The 17,584-nt window shown below is 48.4% G+C and overlaps 2 protein-coding genes across 10 annotated transcripts in view; one reads left to right on the forward strand and one right to left on the reverse strand.

Annotated features, from left to right (window-relative positions):
* Positions 1 to 10,966, forward strand: part of LOC133386163 (tumor protein p63-regulated gene 1 protein-like) — a 51,543-nt gene extending 40,577 nt beyond the window's left edge. For 7 of the 8 annotated variants that reach the window (XM_061629765.1, XM_061629766.1, XM_061629768.1 and 4 more), the window contains one exon: positions 8,624 to 10,856. In XM_061629765.1, the coding sequence (XP_061485749.1) occupies positions 8,624 to 8,702 (79 nt within the window). In that variant the 3' untranslated portion in view covers positions 8,703 to 10,856. The other variant, XM_061629770.1, reaches the window with a different exon arrangement.
* On the reverse strand, positions 427 to 16,772 carry LOC133386162 (Golgi-associated RAB2 interactor protein 5A-like). Of its 2 annotated transcripts, none has more exons than XM_061629764.1 (8): positions 16,717 to 16,772; positions 15,374 to 15,825; positions 11,944 to 12,101; positions 10,027 to 10,196; positions 9,660 to 9,927; positions 6,540 to 6,583; positions 6,327 to 6,424; positions 427 to 1,115 (listed from the first exon to the last, which is right to left on the reverse strand). In XM_061629764.1, exons 2-7 carry the CDS (start codon positions 15,804 to 15,806, stop codon positions 6,385 to 6,387), a joined length of 1,113 nt encoding a protein of 370 aa, XP_061485748.1. In that variant the 5' UTR covers positions 15,807 to 15,825; positions 16,717 to 16,772; the 3' UTR covers positions 427 to 1,115; positions 6,327 to 6,384. The 2 variants fall into 2 exon arrangements, with proteins under 2 accessions (XP_061485748.1, XP_061485747.1); XM_061629763.1 differs by having other exon boundaries at positions 16,415 to 16,756.
* Positions 16,773 to 17,584: the final 812 nt, after the last annotated feature.

The following is a 17,584-nucleotide window of genomic DNA, read 5'->3' on the forward strand; positions in this document are numbered from 1 at the left end:
GGGGCTGCTGCTGGGGGGGGGTCCCTTCAGGAAACGGTGAGGGGCAGGCTCCGTCCTCCCCCCCGAGGCTGGCAACGGCCGAGGCGCCTCTCCCAAACCTAAGCCTCCACCCCACCACCCGCTCTTCCCCTCCTGGGCGCGCTGGGACTCCGCCTTCTCGGCCCAAAGAAGGCAGGGCGGGCAGGCATGTGCCTTCTGCCACGTGGGCTGGCGAGGCCGAGGTTGGCGCTCGGCAACCCGGAACTCTGCGCGAAAGGCAGCCGGCGCTTGAAGCCGGTCGCAGGTGAGAGGAGGAGGAGAAGGACCGTCTTGGGCCTGTCAGCCGTTTTCCGGGAGGGAAGTGGCCGGGAGCCCCTGCCTGCTTTCAGGATGGGGAAGGCTCTTGTGTATATGTGCGTGCCCTTCTTCTCCCGCACTTAGCCTCGTTGAACTCCTTTCGGCTTGTCGACCCAGTGCCAAGGCAGCTTCCATGCAATGACGGCGGCAGCTCGAGTCTTCTTGAGGCACCTGCTGGCAGCCGCTTCGTCCTCCTGTGTCTGCAGTCCCTGGCTGACTGAGAAAGGGCGGGAAGGCGGCCAGCCACAGCCCAACGTATGCGTGTGTCAATCACGCATGCGTGGCTGAGGGGGCTGCTGAAAAGCAGGACATCCACCTTTTTAAACGCCGGAGACGGCTCCTTTTCCCCTGAGACTCCAGAAGGAAACCGGAGACCTGGCAACCCTGATCCTCCAGGCGGGGAGTGCTGGGCTGTCCCACATCCTTGATCTGGTCAGACTTCTGGGAAGTCACGTTTGCCACACCAGGCTCCCTGGCAATGATCTGGCTGCCTGGCCTTGAGAATTCAGCTGCTTCTGAGTTGCCACCCCCAACTGCAGGACTCTTTGCCTCAGGGGCTCCTTCTCCCATTGAAGCGTGGGACTGTGGGGGTGGGCGGTCTGTATCTGCCCCATCATAGCTGCTGCACTGGAGCCTGCATCCATCCTCAGATTGTCAACTGTGTGGAGCTCAGGATTCCCTGCCTCTTCTTCCTCCTTCTTCTCCTCCGGGACACTTTTCCCTGATGGGCCAATCACGCCTGAGATTGTTACACGTTTGGAAGGCTTGACAGCCACCTGCTGTGGAAGAGCAAAGAGAGAGAAGAGAGTGGGGAAAAAGAGATGGGCGGCTATAGGAGAGGCAGGAGAAAACTTGGTGGGGGGGGACAGCATTAAAAAAATGGAGCAGAGGTTCTCAAACATTCCACCCCCTGGCCCACTGAAAATTACTGAAGCCCACCAGTCACAAAATGGTGGTGCAGGGGCAGAACCAGTCAGAGACTTGTGGCAGATGAAGTTTGGTATAATCAGCTGGCAATTACTGATATCATTTTCTATTGATCTCTAAACCATCTTGAAAAATTGCTAAATTCTTTGCCACGGTGTTTTCCTTGTGGCAGGGAGTTGCATAGCTCTGCTTTCCTAAGTACAGGTATTTGCTCGAGCTACTGTGACAGCCTCCCTGTTTCACTCAGAATGTGCAGTTCAGTGGCTTTAAAGGGCTTTTTCTTTTATATTTTTAATATTTTCTCCATGCCATCCCATCCCCCCATGCCTCTCAAAGTATTTTTACCCATCTCCTGTAATTTCTTCTTCCACTTAACATGTACCTTATCCACACACACCCAACTGCCAGTTTCTTTCATCCCTCCTGCCTGTTCATGTTCCACTCATGTCTTTTTCCTTCTGCGGAGAGAGGCCTTCCTTCCCTTCTGTTCCCCACAACTTCTCTGTCTCCCAGCTACCTTTACATTTCTGGCATTGGTCCAACCAAAAGGCTATGTGGCATGTCTAGGGTGCAGGGCAGGCAAGTGAAGAGGCACTAGTCAGGCTGTGGCACTGAAGCCCACCTGAAAGTGGCCCTAGGCCCACTGGTGGGTCGAGGCCCACTATTTGAGAAATGCTGCACTAGAGCATAAGATGAGGTAAGCCTCAACTTGGTGCTTTAAAAGTAGTAATTTGTTTTGTGGTGATGACTGCCCAATCCTTTTTGACCAAAGTTCTTCTTCAGGAGCAAAGGGTTTTAATGTGTCTTATTCTAGTACACTTGCTAAATGTTTGAAAGTATATTCTTGAGGGTGTTGTGTTCAAGGGTGTACGAGAATAAGACACAGAAAGACCCTTTGCCCCTGAGAAAGAGCATTGGTCAGAATGGATTGGGCAATCTTCACAACATAAATTAGTCCTTCCCTCCCTTTTGAGCACCCCTATGAGACTGCCTCTCCCTTCTGATAGGGCTGTCCAAAATTCAAGCACAAGGTCTTAATTTGTATTATGCAGTGACAATCCTTGACACCACTGGGCAGGGTTTAAATTTGGAAAGAAAGGGTAAAGAAATCCTAGGACTCAAACCTGCCCTTTGACCCACACATCATGCTGGCTAATGAATCCCAAACTGGTGAGGTTAGTGGCAAAAAGGATTCCACATATGCTCAGAGGCTCTCTTATCTTATTTCTTCACATATACCCTAGCTGAGGCTTGGAACTGAATTCTTTCTCAAACCTTGCTGGGGTTTGTGTTAAAACCTTTCTCTTCTCTATGGCATTTTAATTTAAGTTATATATGTAAATATTGTAATTTTTATCTTAAATGGTGTATTTTGTATATTTGATTTATTGATTTTGTAATTTTATTATTGTATATGTTGCTATGTTTGCCACCCAGAGAGCTGTTTGCTAGTCGGGCGGGATATAAGTTGAATAAATAAATAAATATAAATATAAATAATTTGCATGTTGTTAGGTGTAAGAATAGGTGTACATTTGCATGAACAGATATGTGTCTATAAACGGAGTAATAGACTGAGTAAAGAATTGGAATGTGGTTTTGGGAGGGGGCCTGAAAAGCATCACCTTAGGGCAAGTCTCCATTGGAGCTACCATGGTGCAGAAATGCTGAAAGAAACTTCTAGAAGAAAGAAGGCATCCTTGAGGCATGGAAGAATTCTGCACTATGAGCTGGTTCATATATGAACCATCAAGTAAAGGATTGCACATGTGTAGGGGCTATCATAGATCGAACACCAATGACAGAATGTCTACATTGCCCACTGTCATCTCAAACACACATTCTGATGTCATCCATCAAGCACTGATGTCACATCAACATAATACATTTAAAGCACTCTTATAACACTTTAATAGAGAATCCTGGGAACTGTAGTTTGTTACGGGTGATGGCAATTGTAGATATAGATAATGATTTAAGGGTAATGGGAATTGTAGGTCTGTGAGGTCAGTTCCCTTAAACTACTGTTCCCATTTATTTATTTCATTTGTATATTGCCCCATAGCCGAAGCTCTCTGGGCGGTTTACAACAATTAAAAACATTAAAAACAAATACAAATTTAAAAACACATTTTTTTAAAAAGCAATTTAAAAACACATGCTAAAATGTGGGTTCTTTGATGGAAGCCAAGACATTTCAAGATCTAATAATCAAGTAATTATTAGGGCAGTCTAGGGATTCTGCTCGTGTACCGTCCACCCCGCTGCACGACGGACTCCGTGGCCGAGGTGCTGGAGGTGGTCTCGGCTGTGCGTGTACAGTCCCCAAACCTGCTGGTATTGGACTTCAATGTACATTCAGAGGCCATCCTTACTGGGGCGCCTCGGGACTTCATGGAAACCATGGCTTCCTGGGAGCTGCACCTTATTACAATGGGGCCCACCCATGTAGCCGGTCATGCACTCGACCTTGTGTTTGTCTCGGGAGAGGAGGGGAGTGATCTGAAAATTGGGGGTACATCCATCACCCCCTTGTCATGGTCAGACCACTACTTGGTGAGGATGGACTTTTCGGTGCCACAAACCCTCCGTGGGGGTGGAGGACCTATTAAGATGGTCCGCCCCAGGCGTCTGATGGATCCTGATGGATTCCTGAATGCGCTTGGGGACTCTCTGGAGCATGCACACAGCCACTCGGCTGAGACCCTGGTGGAGGGGTGGAATGCCGCAATCGCCGGGGCATTAGACTGGGTGGCTCCGAAACGCCCTCTCCCCCTGAATAGAGCTCAGGTGGCACCGTGGTTCACCCCACGGTTGCGAATTCTGAGGCGGGAGGTGAGACGGCTAGAGCGCCGGTGGCGGAAATCTCGCTCTGACGATGATCGGACACATGTTAGAGTGGCTGCGGCAGCCTATCATGTGGCAATAAGGGCAGCAAAAAAAGATTTTTATGGTGTCTCTATTGCATCTACAGAGTGCTGTCCCAGGAGACTGTTCCAAGTGGTCTGGAGCCTGGTCGGTCCAGTTGCTCCGGAACCAATGGAACATGCTAAGGCCTCCTGTGACGATTTTTCTGAACACTTTGCGGAGAAAATCGATTGTATTAAGAGTGCGATCCCGTGCGCTGTGGACACAGTGAGCGAGCCAGAGGTGACCAGTGGTGCTCTGGTGGTGTGGGATCGGTTCCAGCTTCTTCCATCTGATGAAGTGGACAAGGTGCTTTCAACCTTAAAGCCAACCACTTGCTTACTCGATCCTTGCCCATCGTGGCTCATTATGAGCTGCAAAGATAGACTGGGTGAGGGGATCAAGATGGTGGTAAATACATCTCTCGAAGAGGGAGTAATGCCATCAGCGCTCAAGGAGGCAGTAATGAAACCAATCTTAAATAAGCCCTCCTTGGATCCCCAAGATCTGAACAACTTTCGCCCAGTCTCAAATTTGCCATTCTTAGGCAAGGCGGTTGAGCGGGTGGTGGCAAAGCAATTGCAAGCGCACTTGGAGGAAGCAGATTATCTGGATCCATTTCAATCGGGCTTCAGGCCTGGACATGGGACTGAAACAGCCTTGGTCGCCTTGGTAGATGATATGAGGAGGGCGTGGGATAGGGGCGAATGCACCTTCCTTGTCCTCCTTGATCTCTCAGCAGCTTTCGATACCATTGACCACGTTATCCTCTTGGACCGCCTGGAGAGGTTAGGCATGGGGGACTGTATTGCAGTGGTTCCATTCCTTCCTCTCTGGTAGGTACCAAAGAGTGGTATTGGAGGATGAGGTCTCGGATCCTTGGCCTCTCACTTGTGGGTTGCCACAGGGTTCCATCCTCTCCCCGATGCTGTTCAACATCTATATAAAGCCGCTGGGGGCAATCATCAGGAGATTTGGGCTGCAATGTCATCAGTATGCGGATGACACGCAGCTCTATCTCTCATTTAAATCTTCACCGAGGTTGGCTGTAGAAACCCTGTCCAAGTGCCTGGAGTCGGTGAGTGGCTGGATGGGAAGGAATAAGCTGAAGCTGAACCCTGACAAAACCGAGGTACTGTTTGTGGGAGACAAGGGAAGGCTGGGGGATGTGGACCTGGTGCTCAATGGGGTACGATTGCCCCTGAAAGACCAGGTCCGCAGCCTGGGGGTCATTCTTGACTCCCAGCTGTCCATGGAGGCTCAAGTCTCGGCTGTGAGCCGGGCGGCGCTGTATCAACTCCATCTGATACGGAGGCTGCGCCCCTAACTTCCCAACCATCTGCTCCCACCGGTGGTACATGCCCTGGTCACCTCTCGCCTAGACTACTGTAATGCGCTGTACGTGAGGTTACCCTTGAAAACGGTCCGGAAGCTGCAACTGGTACAGAATGCGGCGGCTCGTCTGATTAAAGGCAGCCGCCGGCAAGATCACATCACTCCAGTGCGGAAGGAGTTGCACTGGCTACCGGTTGTTTACCGGGCCCAATTCAAGGTGTTGGTTTTGACCTTTAAAACCCTACACGGTTTTAGCCCAGTCTATCTGAAGGAGCGCCTCCAGCATCGTCAGGGATGCCGCTCAACAAGATCAGCCTCAGAAAACCTTCTCTCGATCCCACCGGTGAAAACAGCTAGACTGGTGAGGACTAGAGAGAGGGCTTTTTCAATAGTGGCCCCCACCCTGTGGAACTCTCTCCCAAATGATCTCCGCCATGCCCCTTCTATGATGAGCTTCCGGAGGGCCTTGAAGACCTGGCTCTTCAGGCAGGCTTTTGGGTGGGTTAGGTTTTTACTGTTACGGTTTTAAATTTTAACGTTTTAATGTATGGTTTTTTATCTTGTACATCGCCCAGAGTGGCTGGACAGCCAGCCAGATGGGCGACTAATAAATTGAATCAATCAATAAATAAATAATGATGTACATGCAATTATGAACCAGCTGTAGTTGTGAATAGTGAGTAGAGAAGATCACCCTATTGACCTCACACCTGCCATCTTATTTTAGGAACAGGGAAGCATATGACAATCAGATGCACAGAAGAGCATCTCTGACTCACAAAATGTTTCATTCAAACCGCACCCTTGCTCTGCCCCAGTACCTTAGAATCTTCCCTGCTTTTTGACAGTTTCAGTTTCTCCATAGATGAGGACAGGACACTATAGATGGTTCCAAAAGTAAGGCTGCTTGTTTGTCGAGCTGCAAAGCAAATGGAGCAATTAGCCAGCGACATGGCTTCCAGACAGGGGCATGGTGGTGGGGGATATGGGAATCAAGCATTCATATAGGCCATCTAATTGGCATTTCTTCCTACCTGAACTCAGAGCCTTTTTCAGTTTGTTCTTGGACATCTGGCTCCTGTTTAGATACAAGTTCAGTTAGTCTAATTTGTTAAAGGAGTTCAGAATAAAAACACAGCTATTGATTTTTATTGTTATTCCAAGGTTCATAATAGTACCCGAGACCACTTCCTGGCCCTGCCTGGAATCCCAGGAATCAAATGTTTTAAATGGAAGAAGTATGTTTCTAGGTCTCATGGATGCAGCAGTTAGACAAAAATATGATGGCATGCTTAACTAATGGAGTCAGCAGTTATACATAACAGGAATGCATGAAATGGGGGACATTATGGCAGTAGGCTGCCACAATGTGTCTTTGTTAGAGAACCCTCGCATGCGCAGGATTTGTGATCATAGGAAGAGAGGGCCTCCTACATGGACAGCTGCATATGTGAGGTTCTCTCACAGATTCTAATGAACATGCATAGGTTACAAAGCTCGTCTTCCGCACCCCTGTCGTTAATGTAGCATTGTATAACGTTTGATCTGAACAGGGTGGTTTATAGCAGATGCCACTGGAGGTCACTGATTCATAGGGTCACCATAAGTCGTAATCGACTTGAAGGCATATAACAACAAAATAGCATTTGAAAAGGGCTCAGGTGAACAGTTAAAAAGCCCAAATGCATTACATTTTCCACCTTTTGAGATTTCATACTCAAGATTTCTTAACCTGACTCTGGGGTTATTGCTTTGGGAGCAACATTTTTTAAAAATAAGAACATGCAGGAGGACTAAGCACAACATGCCCACTAACTCTAGTTTGATATCTAGGCAGTTCAGGAGAGCAATATGCATACTTTGCAGCTAAAACTTGCAGAACTGTATATTTCCCATAATACCTAGGGATGGACCTGAGTTGCACAGGTCCAAAACCACAGCTATGGGAGGAGCCCTATTCCTCCTGAGCCAGGAGCCAAGTGAGAGAATTTTAGTTGGTGTTCCTCAGCCCAGGAACTGCTAACTCTCCAGCCCAGCAACATGAGAGCTGCTTCTCCCACACAGCCCTTCTGTCCGGATGGAGGAACGACATGGATGGGGGAAATTATGTGGTTCATTTCCATACAAGCTTCCTTGAAAGGGTGGTGCTGGCATGGGAAGGAATTGCTTCATTTCCCCGCATGAGTTCTTCTATCCCAGATGTGGGGAATCAACCAACCCACCAACGAAAACAGCTAGGTTGGTAGGGACTAGAGAGAGGGCATTTTCAGTGGCGGCCCCCACTCTCTGGAACTCCCTCCCATTCGATCTTCGCCAAGCCCCTTCCCTGGATATATTTCGCCGGGCATTAAAAACTTGGCTTTTTGGACAGGCCTTCAGGAATTCCAGGGAGGGCTAACTTTTTTGGGATATTTTATTATCTATTGATCGCCCTAACTGATTTCATGCTGCTGTGATTAATGATCGTACTGATTTTACTGTATTTTATCTGTATTGTATTGTAATTTACTGAATTTTAGTGTGTACGTCGCCTAGAGTGGCTTCGGCCAGATAGACGACACAAAAATTGAATTTATTATTTATTATTATTATTATTATTAATCTTTGGCCCTCCAGATGTTGCTGAGCTACAACTCCCATCAGCTCAACCTAGCATGGCCAATGCCCATGGTAGTTCAGCAACATCTGGAGGGCCAAAGGTTCCTCGCACTCATTCTATCCAAGCAAAGTGGTGTGGAGCTGGACTGTAGATAAACAATTTACACAAAACTGTGGCAATGTATAAATTAGGCTCCCACCATCTCATTTGGAGCTATTGGTTGACAAGGTTATAGTCGATCACTTCACACCCCACAGAATATGACATTCGTGTCTTCTTCACTCATTTGAGCATTTTATCCCAGAGATGCTAACAGATCTGCTTGCCTTTGTTCAGCTGGGCTTCAAAGGAAGCGCACCAGGCAGCTGGTTCTCTTATCTTGCCCAACCCAGATTGCTGAGACTGTACTTCTCACCCTGAACATCTGCCATTTGGTTCTCCCAGCCAGCATACCTGGGGGGTTCCTGTTTCCCTGCAGCACTGCTTGGCTAGTTCTTTACTTTCTTTATCTGTTCCCAGCGCTCCGCTCTGGGGCCTGCTTGTAATCAGGCCAACCACCATGGAGGGCCCCACACCCACAGTCTTCCAGCCTTGTTGAGAAGGCCCCACTACTACTGATGCTGTTGTCCTGTGGACTTGTAGCCCAGACTTCTTTTCCTTCCGTGATGGGCTCCAAGAAGTGGAGCGCCCCTTCTTTGGGGAGCGGCTTGAAGGCGTCTGTGGCCTGGTACTCTGTGCCTTGCTAGGCTCCTGGGATTTCACATTTGCTGTCTGTGAATGTGCGGCACTTTCCTGGCCCCGACTCCCTGGCTCAGAAGGAGCAACTGCGGCTGCAGGTTTCTCAGAAGTCATTTGAGCTGGCTGACTGGTTGGTCTGGATGGGCCAGCTGCCATTGACTTGGCACCCACTTCAGAAGATCCAGCAGCCACTGAAACATCAGCCTGTCTTTCTTCCCTATTTAATTCAGACTCACCCTTTCTGGGGAAAATCTGCCAAATTAAAAAAAAAACTGTTGCCAATAACCAGTTTGAAATAACTGAAAAATCATTTACAATATTAAGCCCCTATCTAGAAGTGCCCCAAGTTGTGTAGATAAGATGCAGATGTGATCTAAGGACAGATGTTCTCAATGCTTCTAAATAAATAAATTGCATTTTGGGAACAAGAAGAAATGAGTGGCTAGTGACTTGAGGTGTCAACTCCTGACAAAGCACACTCCCTCCTTCCCCTTTCAGATGGGAAAGGTGAGGGGCAGGGGATGCTTTAGAAGCCAATAAGGACAGCAGTGGGCATGTGGCCAGCGGAAGACAGGAGAAGGAATGAGGCCAAGGAGGACAGTCTACAGGACAGATCGAAAGGCTGCAGAGGTTTGCAGTTCCCCATCCCTGGGCTCATCAAAATAGGGAATGCAGGGAAATATTTGGACCTTGAGGGTTCTTTTTGAGAAGGTGGGGGAGGGGCTAGGGTAAGACTGAGCAGCGTGATGATGGCAGGCGGATATGGTAAAGGACAAAGAAGGAAGGCTTTTGGGTAGCTTTGCTTCATGAGACTCACCTTCTCAGATGTAGCACGCAACCTAGCACTCGTCCGTATCGTGTGAAGCCCCGATTCCTTCGAGGTGAAGCTGACTGGAGCACTGATCCTGCCGCTGGCCTCGTGCAACATGTAAGCAAGGCGAATCCAGCGCTCAAAGAGGAAGTTCTCATCCCCTTTGGGGGCACAGAGTTGCAGATAATATATTTGCCCTGTTGCCAACTTTACTTTCAGCTGTCGCTCATCCACGTTATGCACAAAAATCTTCACCAGGTGTAGAGGGATCAACCTGTGAGGGAAGGAAGGACTCAGCCTAGGAACCTCCCAGGTGGTGGGGTTTTCCCGGGAAAGTGAGGGATGGCAGAATGGGGGACTACACCAATCTCACCGAGTGATCTCCAGGTCTTTCACCTTTGCCTTTGTGATTTTGACACCTTTCTTTACTTGGGCCATGATCATCTGGTCAGGAAGTAGTAGAGATGGGCTGCTGGCTAAAACACCCATGGTGATTACATTGGGCTGGTCGTGGATGCCAACGTATTCACCCCTCTTGGTTACCTGCGTGAGAGGAGAGGAGAGGGGAGGGGAGTCTGCTAAGAATGGAACAAAAGCTGTGGCAATAGGAGCCCCAAACAAGCTACAGCATCTGAAATCATTTGGGCAATGCAGGGTCTGGCTGACAGTAGACCTTCCTTGCTGTTCCTTGCACTGTGGCTCCTACGCCTCTTCAGGCCTAGAGTCTCTTCAGCCTACCATCAAAGCCTTTGTTTCTTCCCCCTCTCATATATAATCACATGAATCTCATATATAATCACATATATAATCAGGATAGGCCACAGGTCGGTTTAGTCCAACACTGTCTGTTCTGCCTGGCAACAGCTGTCTGTATGGGCTTTGGTGGAAGCAACAGAAGTGGCTCCTTTAAGGCATATAGGCCACTGTCCAACCAACAGCAGCATGGCCATAGCTCAGTGGCAGAGTATTTGGTTTGCACGCAGACTGGCCCAGGTTCAATCCCCAGCATCTCCAGACAGGGCTGGGAGAGGCCCCTGCCTAAAACCTTGGAAAGCTGCTGCATGTCAGAGTAGGCAATACTGAACCTCCTCAGTATTGTTGGCAGTAAAGCACCAACCCTTGCAACAACAAGTAACCTGAGCCAGTAGGGGGCGATAGACAGAAAGGCCACCTATTTTCCCCTTACTGATTCCTTGTTTGTTTTTCCTCAGGCTTTGCTTCCTCCTGGCTCTGCAGTAGCCACATGTATGTCTGTTGTCAGAATGATTTTATTCCCCAGTGGTAATAAACCTTACATTTGTTTACCCTTTCAACCAACAGCCTTTTGAGACTATTTTTGCATCAGGCTATTTGTGGCAATATATGCCAACTTACTTAGGCTCAGACTAAGGCAGCTCCCTATGATCGATGACTCTTAGTCTGCCTTCAGTCAGCCCTCACTTGCCCTGCCTTCTTACTTGCAAGCAATCCAGGGGGTGGCACTGCCTTTGAGCTTCCTCCCCCTTAGTCTCCTGAGTGTTGCCCCTCATTGAACTCAGCCGGGAAGAGGAGGATAGAGACAACTAGAATGAGTTGGCTCTGACTGTCTTTGGCTCTGGTTCCACCTCCCATTGGGGCTCCCTGCCTTTCTGCCCCAACAGTCCCAATGGGCTCCAGCCACCGTTGGATAGAAGCCTTTCCCATCACCCACTCCCTGAGCCTTTCAACTAGAAGTCGGAAGCAGGGCCTTCTGGGGCACTTTGCTGCAGTCGGTTGTCGATGCAACCATCTGCCCCCTCCCATGCCTCTTTATGAGCACTTCCATGCAGAGAAACACAAGGAGACACAATGGCCCAAACTGGCATGCGGGCAGACTGAGCCAGCAGGCACATGGGAACAGGATGGCTCTTAGCGGTAATTGCGAAATGGTTTGCCTGCCGCCGCAAAGCATAATGGAAACTGCCATTTGTAAAGTTTTCTGGGAATTTGTAGCTCGGTCGGGAGAAACCACAGTTCCCAGGATTCTTTGAGGGAAGAAGTCACATGGTTTCAATGGGCTTCTGCTGGGCGGATGGGCGAGATATAAATCTAATTAACAACACCAACAACAACAGCAGTAATCATGTGTGTTGGATGTGCTTTAAATGTATGGTATTGGTGTGGTGTGGATCTGCCTTTAATCTACGCTGGCCAATATGGTGCACATCCTTGTACGTTCGTGGGGGGAGGGCAGGCTCCAACAGGGAACACTGCTGCAGAAATCTCTGTGCCGTAAGCCACACTGCCCAACCAAGGGCAGCATTCAGTTCACCTGCACAAAGGTGCCCTCGAACATTGGTGCATCTCCACATGGATAGTATTCAGGCTGCCGCAACACCTCCTGCAGACTGCCAGTTGCTGGGGCCCAGCCAGGGAAAGGCTGCTCACGGATACCTTTGGTGAGATTCTGCAAGCCCTTCTGCTTAGTCCCTGGGAGACTGGAAAATAAAAATTAACAAAGAGGATTCATATGAGAAATGACAGGGGAAGTCCAGGGTCAAAACCTTCAGTCTGCAGGACCTGGCTTTTGTCTTGCAGCAGGACTCAGGGACCCTTCCCTTTTGCAGTTCACTCCCTGTGTCAAATTATCAGCAGCGGCTTGTGGTTCCATGTCAGTGGAATCTGCTCTGGGTTTTCGTCTGAACTTTTGAGCGCTGTCCAAGGTGCTGAAGCCTGACCCCAAATTTAGATTCAGCACCCTGGACAGCTCCTTGAAAGTTCAGAGTGAACCCCGGAACAGATTCCACCACCCCACTGACATGGACCTATCAGCCTCCATTGCAAATTATAGGTTGTAAGCCTCTTGGGGCAGGAACTTCTTCATAAAGCCGGTGTGGGGAACTTTGGGCCCTCCTGATGTTGCTGAACTATAACTCCCATCAATGCCATCAAGCATGGCCAATGTCCAGGGATGATGGGAGCTGTAGTTCAGCAACATTTGGAGGGCCAAAGGGTCCCCACACCCACAGTAAAGCATCACACACAGTGATGGTGCAAAAATAAAGCCTCATTATACCCCCTCCCACATATGTTAAAGTTCACTAAAGGCCTCTAACTTAAAATCATAGAGTTGAGAGATGACAGGGACCCAAAGGCTATATAATTCAACCTCAAAATCAACTGGCTGCCAGTTCTTCCCAATAGATTTACATTATTTATTTATACACCACGCTCTTGCAAAACATATTGGGTGGTGTACAGCAACATAAAAGCATTTGGCTGCAGACCACAGCGCCTGCCAAGCGAGCAATGGCTCTGGACAAATCAAGCAAGTGAGCCAAGCCATGTGTGCAGGTGACAGGCAACACTATGCCTGCTTGCTCCTCTCAGATAAATGAGCCAACATGATCTGAGGGGAAATTCCTTCCTGTCCTCAAACACGGCCATCTGTTAGCTCTTGAACATGAGCAAAACCTTCCATCTCACAAGCCTTTCCCTTGAAATCAAGGCAGAATTCCGTGGAACTCAATTATCTTCCTCCCCTCTCAAGAACCTGGGCACCCTAGGTCCTACCTGCAGGGTACGTGTTCATGGCTGTGGGACTGAGTGGAGACTCAGGAGTTATAGGGCCTTGCTGGTTAACATGGCACAAGGCATCCCTTGGGTCACAAAATACTGGCTCATGATTCCAGGTGGGGAAGGGCCCCCCCATGTCCTTTGTGCCTCTGGGGCTCTGTGCCCATGGAGGCCTCTCTTCTCTGCAAGTGGCCCCCATCAGCTGACAGGGTGTAAAATGGCAGTAAAATGGCTGCTTATATGCCTGCACATTATGGCATCATAAGGCAATTCAAGCCAGTGCCTGGAAACTGGCAGTAACAAGGTTATTGCTGCCTACAGCACTAGAGCTCCTGGAGTGGGGGCACTGTGGCTTTTTGTGCCTTGGGACACATCCTCAGTGACCAGAGTCAATGGCTCCCTTCATGGGCATCATCACTGGCACTGCATGATTGGTGGGCCTTGGTGGATTGTCCATGGAAGTTTGGTGTGTGTGTGTTCTTTTTGTGCCATGTAGGATTTTCTGTGGTGTTTTCCCCTCCCAAGCTGAGCATGTGTAAGATACGGCTGCTGTTCTGCCAGTGTAACCCCCCCCCGAAGCGTTGGAGTAGAGCAGGAAGGGCTAGCCTGTGGCCTTCCAGATGGTGCTGGACCACAAGACCGAACAACCCCAACCATTAGCCATGCTGCCTTGGGCTGATGGGAGTTGGAGTCCAACAACATCTGGAGGCCCAAAGCTTCCCCATCTCTGGATCATAGGTCTGTAAACACACTAGTCACCAGATCAAAGCTTTTCCATTAGCCACAGCTGGAGGGAACACAGGTTGATCTGCTGTGAAATCTCTCTCAAGCTGAATTTTTTTTAAAAAAAATGCATTCAAGCTGCTCCCACCAGATTTTACAGGGAAAGAGGCAGGGTTTGTCTAGCGTTGTGTGGCCCTAGTTTCAGAAGAGAGAAAAATGGAGACATGCTGAAACCACTGAGTGTGTTTCTACCCTAGGAGTGCTCTGTTCAGTTAAGAGTTGAAAGAGATGTTGATGTTGCTTTCAGTTGAGTACCCTTTGCTTCTGTCAGCCATGGAGCATATTTTTGAAGAAAGCCAGGTAGTATTGTACACACCTGCTGGCTTTCAAAACCACTATTTACCATTTTTTTACAACCTCTGTTGCAGGTGCCCATCAAGAATTTCAAGTCCCATGGCCTTTTTTGTTCGTTCCATTAATTAATTGCAGGGGGAATTTTTTATTCTGTGCATTCAGCATGGATTTAGCTGAATCCACGATGCTTTGCTACCGGAAGCTGAGCCCATCTCTTTCATGCACTCTCCTAGGGCCAATACCTTTTTAAAAAACAGTCGACTGTCTGAGATCCCAAAGAGCCACTGCCAGACCACCCTTCCTTACCTTGGTACCTTCCAGATGTTTTGGACGACAGCCCCAGTCCAAAACATCTGGTGAGCACCTGGTTGGGAAAGACAGGAATAATTATACTGGGCTAGATGCAGCAATAGTTTGATTTGTTATGAGACAGGTTCATCTGTTTAAAGCAGGCCCTCCAGATGTTGCTGAACTACAACTCTCATCATCCCTGGCCATTGGCCATACTTGTTAGGCTGTATGAGCAGCCAAAGCAGTCTCTAGCCCATCCGACTGGTGCAGGACTGGACCGCCTGAAGTACTTCCCTTTCCTTCAGAGGTTAGAATATTTGTAATAGTTCCATGACATCACAGCAGTTCAGGTAATGGCTAGGAGCTGCATCCTGAGAAGTTATACATGAACCAGCTTCTAAACTATCAAATTTGGGGAGTAGTTTCCCTCATCCCACGTTACTCTTCCTCAAGAGGTGGCAGAATTTCTTCATCCTTTGGCTCAAAGTCCCCGCCCAGTTTGATCCCGAATTTCTCGTGGAGTACTGCTGGGATCTCAGAGGTCTGCAGGGCAGTCTCTGTACGCTTCTCTCCCATTGTGGAAATGAGACGCCAACCCATGTAAATGAGGCGCCAGCCATTTTCTTTGTGCAGGGAGCAGAAAGATTTGCACGTGAAGATGGAACTGGGTGAAGTCTGGTGGTAGAGGCACACGCTGGTGAAATCGTCCAGTTTCTTCTCCTCTAGGGTGAATTGATATAAGGGTCTCCCCTCCCTCCCAGAGATTTCCCGGCGCTCCAGCACCCAGATTTCCCCTGTCAGGTCCAGCCAAAAAATACCCCCTTCCTGGACTTGCTCCGTTGCGAGCTTCAATTCTAACGGCTCCATAAAACCTTCACCAAAGCCAACGTCGCAGAGCAGCCGTTGCCCATCCAGCTGCACCAAAATAACCATGTGGTCCAACGGGGGACCATAACGCCCCGTGAAACGGTTCCGGACACGCCCAGCCACAGCTTTGGCATCAAATCCTAACACCTGCAGTAGCCACAGGAAAAGGCCGTTCAGCTCGAAACAGAAGCCTCCCCGATGGCGCCGGATGATCTTGTCGTAGAGAAGGGGCAAGTCCAGGACAATGAGCTCCTTGCAATGGATGCCGAGGCTCTCAAAGGGCACAGAGAGGAGGTGGCAAGGGTGGAGATGGCACAAGGTCTCCAGGGAAGGCTGGGTGGGGCCCCGGTACCCGATCCTCTGCAGATAATGTCCAGTGTCCATACTGGACCGGTTTCAGGAACTAGAGGAGGAGAGTGAAGAGGTAAATCAGGATTCCTATTCTCTCAGTTCCCATAATTCACTTTTGACAGTTACTGTCATTGATGGGGAACCTTTTTCAGCCCAAGGGCTACATTCCCTTCTGGACAACCTTCCAAACTCTGGGGTGGGTGGGTGGGTGGGTGGGGGAGATAAAAGCCAGTGGAGCAACAAATCTAAATGTCATATGTGCACCAGTTTCTACACACACTCACAGACCTGTCTCTATCCTTCTTGGCAGACAAGAGGCATTAATCAGGGTTCAAAGGCACATCCCGGCCAGGGCAAAAACGCTTGGTGCAAAGCTGGGCTGGTAAGGGGTGTGGCCTGGAGAGAATTCCGAGGGCCAGAATCAGACCACTTTCAGCTTCCAGACCTGAAGCTCCCAACCCTCCATTTGTTTATTTAAAAGCATTTGTAAAATGCTTAATGTTTTTTAAAAACTCTCGTGTACTCTGTGCACAATCTAAAGACAATATCTATAGGTTACAATGAATGGGGGCAGATCCACACTATACAACCTTTAATTCTTCACATTTATTTATTTATTTATTTATTTATTTATTTCTCACCTTTCCTCCAAGGAGCTCAAGGAGGCATACATAGTTCCCCCCTCTCCATTTTTATCCTCACAACAACCCTGTGAGGAAGGTTATTTAAGGCAGTGTGAGGCAGTGACTGGCCCAAGGTCACCCAGTGAGCTTAACAGCTGGGTGGGGATTCGAGCCCTGGTCTCTCAGGTCAGGGTCCAACCATGAAGCCATGTGTTCCTCCTCTCCAAACTGTATTCCAAGCTCAGGACACTCAAGAATCTTGGCTGTCACCCTGTTCCTGCTTGCTGGCCTGGTTCCAACTCCCCTGCTCTGGAAAATACCTTGATTGGAATTTCTGTGGGTAAAAGCCGGCGGTTTTGCTGTGTCAAGAGAGCGAGAGAGGAAAGCAGAGCTGTCACATGACCATTGGCATACCACACATACATGCGCAAAAGACTTCCCACTAGCTCCTATTTCAACTCTGTGGCAGCATATTAACCCTTAGTAGCCTCTGGCCAATTGAATTCACTAGGGACCTGAATCAATAGTGTAACAGAGCAATGAAAGCTGGTGTTTTATGTACGTGTGTGTATGTGTTATGTGTACAGCAACCAGCCAGATACATATACTACAAATTTAAACCAGTTGCAAATAGGAATGGGGGAAAATTTGATTCAGTTCACATTTAAAGCCAAGTCTATCAAATTTGCGGATCCTGAAATAATATAAGAACTGAATCACAGCCATCTTTCAAAATTTGCAGTTCTCCCAATTTTACAATGTAGTTCTCCAACCAATGTTTACAAAAATGCATCTATTAGGGGAAAGTGTGCATAAGATGAATGTATTTGTGAAAATAACAAAAGTACATTATATTAGGAGAAATTGCTTGCAAAAATGTTTACATCAATCAAAACTGCATAAACAATTGTGTTTATTGGGGGGAATTTGCACTAAAATGCTGAAGAATTTTTATGGGATTTTTTTTTAAATTGCAAATTGTTTCAGAAGTGTGGAGAACTGAATTTAATATTGGAAAAAATGGAAAGAACCAAAATTGACAGAGCCTTACATGCATAGTTGCAAATCAGTTTAACTGTTCTAAACAAGGACTTCAAGACTAGTTCTGTGTAGACTGTGGCAGAGATAGGGAATCTGTGACTCTCCAGGTGGCAGAGGACTCCATCAGCCCCCCAGCAAGCATGGCCG

Source organism: Rhineura floridana, chromosome 5 (genome assembly GCF_030035675.1).
Source record: "Rhineura floridana isolate rRhiFlo1 chromosome 5, rRhiFlo1.hap2, whole genome shotgun sequence".
Lineage (NCBI taxonomy): Eukaryota > Metazoa > Chordata > Lepidosauria > Squamata > Rhineuridae > Rhineura > Rhineura floridana.

Coding starts and splice junctions, on each gene's coding strand:
- LOC133386162 (XM_061629764.1), bottom strand. CDS start 15,806: ATGGACACTGGACATTATCTGCAGAGGATCGGGTACCGGGGCCCCACC. Junction 12,102..15,373: donor GGAGCAAGTCCAGGAAGGGG/GTATTTTTTGGC, acceptor CCAGTCTCCCAG/GGACTAAGCAGAAGGGCTTG. Junction 6,584..9,659: donor TGCGTGCTACATCTGAGAAG/GTGAGTCTCATG, acceptor GTATCTAAACAG/GAGCCAGATGTCCAAGAACA.